The sequence below is a fragment of the Ptychodera flava genome, chromosome 6, assembly GCF_041260155.1.
Source record: "Ptychodera flava strain L36383 chromosome 6, AS_Pfla_20210202, whole genome shotgun sequence".
Classification (NCBI taxonomy): Eukaryota; Metazoa; Hemichordata; class Enteropneusta; family Ptychoderidae; genus Ptychodera; species Ptychodera flava.
Genome location: NC_091933.1, coordinates 12395235 through 12408104, shown reverse-complemented (window position 1 = coordinate 12408104; position 12870 = coordinate 12395235). Strand labels below are relative to the sequence as shown.

The following is a 12870-nucleotide window of genomic DNA, read 5'->3' as shown; positions in this document are numbered from 1 at the left end:
CAAGAAAGTATTAGCTTCGTAGGTTTATCACTGACCTCTTTTCGTGGTTTGCAGATGTAGTGCGCCTCCTTGAGGCAGCATGGCTAAGTTACCTTACAGTAATCTTTTGACATACCATTGCATGCAACCATGTTTTCTTTTAACCTGATGCTGTCCCTAATAGAAGTTACCTTTTGTTACCTGTGGCATTAGACTGCAGATACTGAAGTGATATTAGAAACGATGAACGATTTAGCTGCCAGAGAGGGCGGCTTTCCCCGTAGTACTCTTACATATATCGTAGATGGCGCTTCGCTCATGGCTCAAAACATACTGTATCATCGCTCAAAACATTCACAGTTATGTAGATGTGTTTTCTTTGCCACTTTGTTGGAACAAATTAATCTTTTTCAGAAAAAAGTATCATCGGACAGAGTTTTTATCCTTCAGGGCAGACACATACACCGGAGAAAAAGGCCGAATGCATAGTTCTTCCTCGCAATTTTATCAAAATCCAAAATTGACAAATCGTAGGGGCCACTAGAGTATTTTGATGTGGTATTGTACCATAAAGTTAGCAAAATATTTCAACAGGTGTCTTACTAGCACTTTGTCAACACTGGTTTTGTTATCGCAAAACATCTCGGGAAAATATAGGTATGTATAAATAAAGGACGATGTCATCGTACCTGTATGTTTGAGCGCTCTTCTTCTGTTTCTCAGTGCAAGAACCTTTTAGAATTGTTTACTGAAATCTGCCTTACAATCCATCGGAAAGTAGAGTATCTGATCTGACGTCTGTTCATCCTCAAATTGTTACCTTAACAGGTAGGTTGTTCTTCAAATGGGACGATTAAAATGAACTGTGGGAAAAGGGAAGTTCCTGCGCTATGTGACGCCTTGAGTAGCCTTGAAAACTTAACACACAAAAACGGGAGAGGGAGACATAGCTGTTGAATTTGAAAAATAACATACACAACGTGTTTTAATTCCTTGTGTGGTACAGAGCTCTCATGCATCATGGATGCAGACGAGAAAGTTACATATCGACAAACGTGACATTGTGGTAAGAGCAAAAATCAAAATAGGTGAATGGAAAGGGGTTGACGTCTATAAGTGTTTTGAAAACACTTGAAAGAGAACGAGAAAGAGGTACTAGGTACAAATAGTTTGGTGGATACAACCTCGGAAGATAAACCGGATGACCCGAGGTCACGTGGTAATCTTTGTTTGATAACAAACAAAGAAACAAACAAACCAACCAAAATATTTACATAAAATCACACACATTGTTGAATCAATTTATCTAACGGGAAATAATTAACATTTTTAATGACATTAGTATATCTAAGGTAAGTGTAACTTTTATAAGACGATGCTGTTAATTACTATTAAGGACTTATGTAAATTTGCTAGTGGACTTTTGTGGATCTTTGGTTCCCTAAAGATACCGTATAAAAGTTTCGTTCGAGATTGTTAATTTCTAGTTGTATATATACATCTTACGTTTAAAACAAAATCTTTCAACGAACGGATTGTACCAACCCATGATTTAAACAAACGAATATGCAACCCATTGACTCCATACGAAACTTTTTACCAACCCATATTTTCTCCCAGATATTTGTTTTTTAATTTAAATTCGAACCCGTGTTGAAAAGTGTAAGTGATCGATGGTTACCTAATCTAACTTATGTAAAATCCGAGCTTTTTAACTTTTACTGTCGACCTCTACCTGCGTCTAGTAAGCTTGTGAAAATGTTTTACTAAGCTACTTGTGCTGGTTAGCTTGTCCTACGTAAGGTCGTGTCGAATCGGCCTCGAAGTTGTAACTCCTGCCATTCATTGCCCGAATCTGTGCTATCTATACTCTAATCAGGGCAATACTCTTCGATATGCAGGATTGACTAATTGCTATCACATCACCTTAAATCCAGAAAGGGACCCGGATGCAGTATAATTTGTTTTTAAAATCCACCGTTCATAAAGCACAATCTCGTGAAATTGCAATAACTTGAACAATTGACTTCGTACGGTTCGGAAGAACTGCGAATTGTTTTTGCATGGTTGCTATTTCAGAAAAAGAACGAAAAAATGTACGATGGAAAATTTCAAACCTGGCGACGTGGTGTGGGCGCCCTCATCTCTTCTGTGACTATTGCATCTTGAACTTTACAACTTCATGTATACAAACCAACCAAAAATCTATCATAACCTGATGCCGTTTCTAAATACAGTCTAACTTGAAACATCTTGAAAAATCTTTAAATAATCCGACCACTCTAATTGGTAGAGCCAACTTTACACAATACTTGCAACATATGGATACATGCATATTGATATATGTGTACTCAATTAGGATTTGATATATATATATATATATATATATATATATATATATATATATATATATATATATATATATATTATATATATACATATATATATATGTATATGTATATGTATATATGTATATATGTAATATACATATTATTATATATTATATGTATGTATGTATATATGTATGCATGTACAATATAAATATATTTCATCCTAATCGTGTATATATATATATATATATATATATATATATATATATATATATATATATATATATAAACTGTAATTTCTCAAGAGGACATCTGTGTAGTTATATATATATATAATAATATATATAATATATATATATTATATATATATATATATATATTATATATATATATATATATATGTCTTGAGATAGATTATTGCTAAAAGTAGATTAATCTACAAGACATACTACTGACGGCAGCATGATATAAATTTTTGGAAGATATGTTTTTAATGGAGAAAGGTTTATTTCAATTAAATTATCTTCAGAACGCAAATTTTACATTTGCATATATATATATGAGTGACGTGTGCCGAATTCTATGACGTGTCTGATTCGCAGTACACCGATACGCTGGACCGTCATGATTGTCACATGACTATAGTGCAACGTGAAAAATAGACTTAAAACGGTCTCAAAATTCACACTTCCAATTAAAAATTGAATCGAATGTTACAATATATTTTTTTTTGGTATTTCTCCCTAAGTTAAACTGTTGGTAGTTGTAATGTGTTGATCTGTCGGTCACTTTGACAAAAGATTATCAAAATGCCATCTGAATAAGAGCTTTTAATATGGAATTTTTCGCACTCGCGATCCAACTCATTACGTAAGCAGAGAACCCGTTGGAAGGCTTTCGAAAATTTACGGTAATCTATTGACAGCAACGCTGTTTCATCAGTGATTCAAATCTCATTAAGATGAGCCGGTCATGGGATTGCAGAATGCAGTATAGAACACTGTCAGTTATAGAATGTTCTTATTATTAGCGGCAAAGATCTTTTATAAGATCTACAGCTCGAGCCTCTTACATTAGATCACGCCACCTGCGCTGCTGCTCGTGATCCGTGCTTGATCTACGTGCATCTTGGTTCAATCTCACAGTCTCCGCCGGTCACTTCTCCTTGTGTAAGTTGTGCTACCTCAGAGTTAATATTACAGATGTCAGGGTCTTATCCTAAAAGAATTACTGGTTCTTCCAGCTCACGCGGATTACATACCAGCTGCCTGCTCTCAATGACGTCACCACGCATCTTAGAAGTCAATCGGAGCGCTCAGGATCTCGGAAGTATAAACATCACAGTGTCAAAACCTGGATTCCTGGAAAAACGTAGGCCTGCGCCAGCCCGCTTTGTGTGTAGAATAAGTTAGTATTATAGTGTACTGGTATTCCCTTTCAAAGATAAACTGAAGATTTAGCTTACGTGTTCTGACGACTGACCTGTCCAGTGTCAAAATCGCAAGCAATAATGTCTGGCAAAATGAATTGTATGTAATGTAACCTGAATTAGCCAGACAAAAAGACACCCGAACGCACGGATAATTGCATGCTTATAGATAGAAAATCTGGAGATACACACGCGGTGTTTCATCTTCTTGGTGCGTAGGGGTGGGGCAGTCATTCCGTTATAATGTCACAATGATGATATCTCAAAATAACAACTACTAGTGCACATCGACGTCATCGTCGTAGTAGTTGTGGAGGTAGAAGGGCCAGTACACCGAATTGAAAAACAGAAACGCGAGGGGGAAGAAACCCCTTGAGTATTTGTCAATCGTTCTGGACAGACGCTTATAGCTCCTTCGCCTCGCCTCCCTTGGGGATTCTGGTCTGACGTCGTCCATGTTGATTCTCAAGTCGTTACGGAGCAGTTCGGGTCGAACGGATGTGTACTCTTTCAACTCTAGATGGCGCAGTGGTATGCTGCTCTCCGAATAAGAGTCCTACAAGACAACAGAAAAGAAAAGACACAATTTACGTTTTCCAGTGCCTCTTGCGCAAAGTGAGCGTTCCGAGCCATTGTGCGGGTAGCTTCAAGTTGTCAACTTGAACGCTTTACTTTGACGGGTACCAGATCATTCTCCCAAAGGAGAGAAATTGTAGGTATTTAACAGACAGAAATATGGAATATGTATATTTAAATCCCAAAGTGTGGGCGGGTACTGTTGTACGACGCAGAAATAGCCGAGAAACAGTAAGAAAAGTTTTGTCAATGTGTAACACTGTCGTGATAAAATCATGCGAAACAGCTTGAACTCTACAAAGCGTATATAGTTGGTCGGAAATGAGGCATAACTTGATGCAAACGTCATTTAAATACAATATCAGGTATTTTTTTTCATTTTGAATTCGATATTGTTTTGTGTGTGTGTTTGACAGATTCCCCTAAGAATCTGCAGTCAAGGTAACTGGCAATGCATTCACGGCCGTTAATGGTGTTGTACTTTAACGCATGGCGTGGCGGGAATGATAAACGCTTTGCAAATAATCAGCCTCTCAAAATGTGAAAGAACACGTGTTTAATTATTTACTGTTGTCATATCTGATTCAGAGCCGTTCATTCAGACGAATTGATAACTGTTAATTAGTCAGGAACATTTCAAGGAAATAGAATTCCCTTATCTCGCACATGCAGAACGCTGCAAACGCGTTAACCTTTGAATTGTTAATTCCAAGGTCATCTTCCAAGGCGTGCTTATTTCCCAATGGACGTTTATGGCGACAGGAACTGTGGATATGGAGGAGGGGGTGAGAAGGGAGCTCGTGAGGTAAATAAAATCGCTAAGAGAGAGCGCCCCCTCTGCCGGCCCGTGCGCAGCATACTGAAGAGGTTGCCTAGACAGCATTCAAACTGCCAACGTTTTGATGTTGATCTTTGCACGGCTACATGCGAGTTAATAGACCACATATAGACGTTATAAATTGAGACTGTCAAGAAAAAAATGAAGAAAGGTAATGAGTTCAAAGCCGAGATATACGACAAGTCTCGACTTGTGTGACTCTCATTACCGACTGAAATTGGGTTCTGATTCTACAGTTTGCTTTGTCACAATACACTACCGTGCCTCCGGGGAAAACCCCCACAACAATTAAATTCAGTTTAGATTTCACCGACCTGACACAGCGTGTATTGAATATATGGTCAGCTGTGATGAAGGTTATTGAGTTGCTCTGGCGAAACAAGAAAACATTTCTCATACTGTCGTAAAATATGGCGAATGTGTTACTTTCACACTCACACATGCTGAGCAACCAATCCACAGACTGATTACAAAACTTGTCCGCCGTAGGCTCTCTTGAAGATTTAGTGACTATGCCATGTGAACAAACTACCTTTGTCGCGGGACCTGTGAATTTGGAATGATTCAAGGCGTTGCCTTGACATGATAATGACAGGTATGATGATACTTAAATGTACATAGTTTTATAACATACGATTGTGTCCGCTGTGTGCATTGGCCTGACCGGGATTGCAAATTCTAATGAACATTTGGTGTTTATTCTCTTTTTAAAATGCATAAAAATGAAAAAACTCAACAATTTGGAAACAATCAGACAATGGTACAATCCTTTGTCACGACATAGTGTCATGTTATATCTTTGTCCCAGTTTGAGTCAGTCTTTCACAGATAATCCAGCTCAAGTTTACGTGTATCTCGAGCATAGCCTATAATCTCCCCCGAAGACACCTGAAGACGGATGTCTCCCCTCTTCCTCCCTTTTTTATTCATTTTACAATAGTATCAAAGTCGTGGAGGTCGAAGAATGTTACAGGTGGAACTTTCAACTGCCCCGTCAAAGTCCCATACAGACCCGTTCGTAGCTGCCCACTAAGTTTAACCCAAACGTCACTGCAGCACTGCAGCGTCATAGGAGCTCCAATACAGAAGGAACTGGGGTGAATTTTGGCTGTGCACAGATTGATACGACGGCTCTGTTAACGTTCTAATTGCCTGCACCAATGGCGGGGTGGTTGTACTATGGACGAATTTAATGCGCCTAACCACTTTATTCGTTTATTTAAAGACCGGAGAGAATTTAGTTGGAACAACTATTGCGATGCACATTGTCCACTTGACTTAATTAACATCTTCGTTTTTGAATAAATAAAGGTCACCGAGGATAATTAAATAGACCACCTTTCATTGGACACTATATCAGTTACTGAGTGCGGATTATTTGGTTTAGTGGAAAGCCGATCACACAAGGCTGTCACAGAAAATAATTTCCAGAGAGATCGCTTTCCTTAATGACTGGCGCTGCTGCTTATCAACCGCTCGGCTGGTTTCCCATCTGTTGGGTAATAGCCCAATAAGTAACTGTATGTGGGTGTCTTTTTTAGGTTGTGTGTTATATATATTATCCTTGATAGATGGAAGTACAGTTTTATGGCGTAAGGATGGTACATTTGTCACTTGTTAGACTTTTTTAGTTGAGAAAATATTAGGTTGAACTTTTTCTTTTGCTCTCTTATATTGGCAGATGCTGGAATAAGTGGATGGCACATTTCCAGAACAAATTATATTTACCCAACCTTTCAGTGTACTGTTCAATTTTTCTTCATGTGTTTTTTGTTGCCATAACGCAAGGGATTAAGATCATTCCTAAGGATGAGCGAAGAAGCTCTTGATTTAAAGTCTCTACCTTCGGTATGACGTCATCAGAACACAGTCTATGTCACCATCCAACCTCTGCTTGCCAAACTTTACTCGGCAATCATGGCAGTCTCAGTACAGCTATTCTTTCTTTATCGGTGTTATTCATACATTATACATGTGTCAAATAAACATGCATTAAGTGTCTCTGCCTTTTGAATAGCCAATTTTCATGAATTCAACAATTAATCTCCTGTGCGCATCTATCACGGGTTCCGTTGGTTGGCCGTTCAACAATGTCATGCCACGTAAAATTTACACGTTTAAAAAAAGTCGAAAGACTAAATCCATCGATTTTCAAGTGTGTTGATATGGTAAACAGGTGATCATGTAAGATAGATTGCAAAGCCGAAGGTCTGGATCACTTGATATACGTTGCCTGGGCACGGAAGAAGAATGCAGAGGCCACTTCATGTCATTTGCTAAACGCAAGGCTACGTCAGAAGCAATTAATTTCATTGGTGGTTGGACATTCCGTACAACGCCCACGACATATCATTGCAATTAAGGCGTGGGCACTTAATTATTGAAGTCGATAGTATCACCGTCATACGGGGACAGATGGCGATGGAATATCAATTGAGTAACTCGCAACTTTCAGAGGAGTTTGGAAGAACTGCTCTCTATTCTTTGTCATCAGCAGCCAGACAACTTTTCACTGATGACAATCTCATAACATTATGATGATACTGTGAGTGTCATGTCAATTATCTGCTCATTTGTATATTTAATTAACTTTTGTTATTAGTGACATAACTCTGAAATTCCTGCACCAAACTTGATGACACGTGCAACAAATATTTATCTGATATATCTAATTATACTAAGAAGCATTGGGCAGTGTCAAGTTAATAAATAGCTCATTTGCATATTTTATGAAGTTTTATAATTAGTCATATAACTCCGATATAACTGCACCAAATGTGATGAATTCTGCTGCAGATACTGATCTGACTGATGTCTAACTGTGGTGTAAAGCACTTAGTAGTGTCAAGTTAATTAAGGGTTCATTTGCATATTCAATGAACTTTGTAATTAGGTATATAACTCTGAAATTACGGCACCAAAGTCAGTGAAATCTGGTACAAATATTGATCTGATAAATTCCTAATTGTACTGACAAGCATTTGGCAGTGTCAAATTAACAAGTAGCTCATTTGCATATTTTATGAAGTTTTGTAATTAGTCATATAACTCCGAAATAACTGCACCAAATGTGATGAAATCTGCTGCAGATACTGATCTGACAGATATCTAATTGTGGTGTAAAGCATTTAGTTATGTGGAGTTAATTAAGGGTTCATTTGAATATTTAATGAACTTTGTAATTAGTGATATTACTCCAAAATTACAGCATTACATTTGACGAAACTTGATACAGATATTGACCTGATAAATATTTAATTGTACTGAGAAACATTGCGTGTGTCAAATTAATAATTAGCTCATTTACATATTAAATAAAATTTTGTAATTAGTGATTTAACTCTGAGAGTACTGTGCGAAAGTTGATGAAAGCTGCTGCATATAATGATATAACAGACATCTTATTGTTCTTATTACATGCCTCACACGGATGTCGATTATATTGGTATTGACAGGAATATTGAAAAGCAAAATACAATAAATCCTCGTGAGAGATAGTTACTCTGGCAGTAGACCGTATAGAAATCTGTCTTCCACTCCGCCTCGATCGATCGTGTGCTCAATTGAACTGCTGTCAGAATATACAATGTCTGTCTTTGTTCTTGTGTTTTGGTTAGTGATTATATCCTGAGGTCTGCAAATGTTGCGTAACATCTCCTTGCTCGTTGATTTGTCACTTTGATATAAGACAGGTCAAAGGTACAATTGTTTTACACAACTTCATGACTGTCAAAAAGTATGCAGTAATTATGTCATACTGTATTATTTCATGCGTCCAGTAGTGTCTGATAAATGTCAATACATGTCGAGTCATCAGCAGTCAATTTCAATGCTTGATAACTAAGTTTGTAATTTTGTCAAACTCAAAGTCATTCCTTCCATTCAGGGGTCACTAGTAGGTTAAGTTGTTCTGTTGAGTATAAATGCTAAAATTTTTTTGTCTGTTTACTGACTATTAATGAACCTGTTGTAAAACACGTTAGCATATTCAGTTCATATCTGTTTTTTTTTATAATACAGTTCCAAATAAAAGACCTGTAATCGTCCCAAGTAAAAGATAAATCTTGCCTCGAAATGTTTCCTGTCTATTGCGCTACGTTTTACTACAGGAGGAAGTGAGCGCGTATGCAAGATTATCGGAGAGATGGGTCTTTTTTGGCATCACGAACACACTGCCACATCCGTCTATGTAATGCGGCATTCACAGTCTTTGCGTGAGACAGGGGTTGTAAATCTTGACGAAAGAAAAATATGAGGCAGTGAGATAACCCGCTAAGCTCTCAGGACGACGTCTTATCTCTCTACCGTTCTTTATGCACCAGATACATGCCGCCGCCTTGATTTCGAGTCTTACCAATGAAGTGACGAGGGCGCACCCACCCTTCCATCCTTGGAAAACTTGTCATTACAATAATGCCAGGTTAATTCTAAAGATGCAACGATACAGAGAATGGTATGTATGTATGTCTGTATGTATGTATTTTTATGTATGTATGTATGTATGTATGTATGTATGTATGTATGTATGTATGTATGTATGTATGTATGTATGTATGTATGTATGTATGTATGTATGTATGTATGTATGTATGTATGTATGTATGTATGTATGTATGTATGTATGTATGTGTGTTCGTATGTGTGTGTATGTATGTATGTATGTATGTTTGTATGTATGTATGTGTGTGTGTATGTACGTATGTATGTGTGTTTGTACGTATGTATGTATGTACATATACGTTATATATATATATATATATATATATATATATATATATATATATATATATATATATATATATATATATATATATATATGTGATATATATACATACGTACACACACACATTCATACCAACACGAATATCGTGTGTGTAATCACATCCAGACTCTTTCTCAATGGTTTTACGTGTGGGTGCAAACTTGGGAAAATGACATGACTGCATGTAAGAAAACTAATAAGTTACGAGCTGAATTGAATGCTAATAAATATGTTGACGCTGAAAGCTTCTATCGTATCACGAGGTGGCGTTGTATATTTCTTGAATATTAGTGCTTGAGTAGTCACTGATTGTGGGCATATCATTAATGCGATGTCATCTTCCTTTCAGACATTGAACGTGTTCTCACGTGTTCCCCCATCATCCTTTCCGCTGTTTGGTTTTCATAGTCCGCCGTTTCCCGCCCGAACTGTCTAGAGTGTTTTTCGGAGACATGGCATGTTAAGCAGAGACCAGCCACGCATGCACAGAATTGCAAAAAATATGAATTTGAGAGTAATATGTACGAGGAATAAATGTCAAATGGCCGCTCATTATTTCTGTCGCAAATTAAGTCAACAAAATTTTGAATGGTGACGCCTTCCGCATTTCCCCGAACGGTTTGTTTAAGCATTTCTTTTGGTTTGTACTATACACACCGAACGCTAATTGTGAAATTGTTGACACTGCTACCCTAAGATGTCGAAAATGATCAAATTTCTCTGTATTTTGTTTGTTGGCGCAGCATGCCTCGAGGATCTTGCAAAGAAATCACCTTTACAAAATTGAACAACAAACACGGATCGTCTTCGTCAGATGAAAAAGAAAAGTTCTCTCTCGACTATGAAAGCTTCAATCTTGTTTTCCATCGTCTATCGTCAAACCAGGTCCCAAGTTAACATATCTTCTATGTTGCATTTTAAACAAATAATTTGTTTCAAATAAACTGCCGTGTTTGAATGATTGCTTGCCTGTTTCCTTAGGGTTTTATATACATTCGCCATGAACCATGATAACAGAAAAGACGCATGCAAATTACTGCGTCACTCAACATATATGCTTATGCATTCACTTCGCAAACTGAAGTCGCGATCACTCATACGCCATTGCGATCTGAGTCCAATAAATAGGTCTTGGAAAGTCGCTCAGCTGTTTGTCCACAAAAATGTACATTTACAATTGATAGTTTTTCATTCGTGTTACCATAATGCTGTGTTTCAAAAGTGACATGTGAAACTTGTATTTGGTGTCACTTTGTCTGACTCGAGATTCAGTCACACTTTAAACTAGGCCGAATTCTCGCTAACTTAAATGCTAGGGGCACACTACATGATATTGAAATGCATTGTTGGTAAAAATCGACTTTTCATCACCGCAAGAGTTTCACATATAGTGATCTTATATATACTTTTAACACGATGTAATTTCTGTCACGGCAAAAGTTTTTGTTTGCTCGTAAAGCCAGCTTAACTCATTCGTCTGTCCATATCTTCACACATTTCTGGCATTAAATTCCTGCATAACCTTAAACTTTACGTTTGCATCGGTAATCTTATGTGTTTTACCCATAAAAATCTGCCATATTGAAAATATGGTCGCCCGCCTGAGGCTTTTGTGAGTCACTTGAATGGCGTAATCATATTCAAGACACCAGGAATTTTAGCTATCGCTCAATGCCATTCGAGTAAAGAGGGCCACCTTTTATTCAAAGACTTTGTATTTTGGCGGCTGTGTTAAATCTCTTTTTTGGGTCTTCGTATCTTCACCCTAGCTCTGGGTACTGTTGCATCCTCCATTTCGTTTCATGGTTGACTGAGGTCATTTAGGGTACGCATGCGTTGTACGTCGTCGTTTTTTCAAAATTGACGCGAGCATGATCTGATATCGGACCTTTTGGTTAGTTCAAATCTTCCAACCTTGAAACGGCTATCTTTTTCTTCATTGTTTTGAGTAATGTGACATATGTTTAATAGTATGTATGTATGTATGTATGTATGTATGTATGTATGTATGTATGTATGTATGTATGTATGTATGTATGTATGTATGTATGTATGTATGTATGTACGTATGTACGTATGTACGTACGTATGTATGTATGTATGTATGTATGTATGTATGTATGTATGTATGTATGTATGTACGTACGTACGTACGTACGTACGTAACGTACGTATGTATGTATGTATGTATGTATGTATGTATGTATGTATGTATGTATGTATGTATGTATGTATGTATGTATGTATGTATGTTAATGTATGTTAAGGATGACCTCTTGACCTCCACCACAGGCGGAACTGTATGAACGTTTGCAGTCAGATAAAATTACTTACTTTGTAACTCCTTAATTACTATATATATATATATATATATATATATATATATATATATATATATATATATATATATATATATATATATTATATATATGATTTCTTTGTGATTGTATGCCCGCAGTATCCAGTATCCAACCCTCAATGCATGTCTGCTTCCTTGTCTGTTTTTAGTGAAATACATATCATATGAAATGCTAGATTTCCTCAATTTTAAATGAAGCTTGGACTAATATTCAAATTAGGGGGGCTGGGGAGGGAGTTGGATACATTCTCCTTGCGAAATAGGTCCACATGCAAGACGACGTAAGATAAAAACAGGGTGGCGGCGTCCAAATTGCGTCCCAAGACCATGGCTCCGGGTCGACGAACGGTTATTAGAGTGTCCCAAAAGTTTAAATACCTGAGAAGAACTAACTCCGAACTTCTTCAGGGATCCAAACTTTTGAAACACCCTATCCAATGATGTCGCCACAGCAGTTATTATTACTGAACACTGTAGAGTTGAAAGTTTAGTTTTACATCCGAAAAAATAGATGAAATATATTAAAACCAGTTATCTTCTTAATCTAATTGAAAAATGCCGTTCTTTTACGACGGCAGACAAATTGCGGACGACATT

The 12870-nt window shown here is 37.1% G+C and overlaps 1 protein-coding gene across 5 annotated transcripts in view; it reads right to left on the bottom strand.

The window, feature by feature from the left end:
* Positions 1 to 2738: 2738 nt before the first annotated feature.
* The window catches only part of LOC139134853 (glycine receptor subunit alpha-1-like), a 117286-nt gene continuing 107154 nt past the window's right edge, over positions 2739 to 12870 (bottom strand). For all 5 annotated transcript variants that reach the window (XM_070701920.1, XM_070701922.1, XM_070701919.1 and 2 more), the window contains one exon: positions 2739 to 4294. In XM_070701920.1, coding sequence (XP_070558021.1) covers positions 4016 to 4294 — 279 coding nt within the window. In that variant the 3' untranslated portion in view covers positions 2739 to 4015. The remainder of the gene's footprint in view (positions 4295 to 12870) is intronic.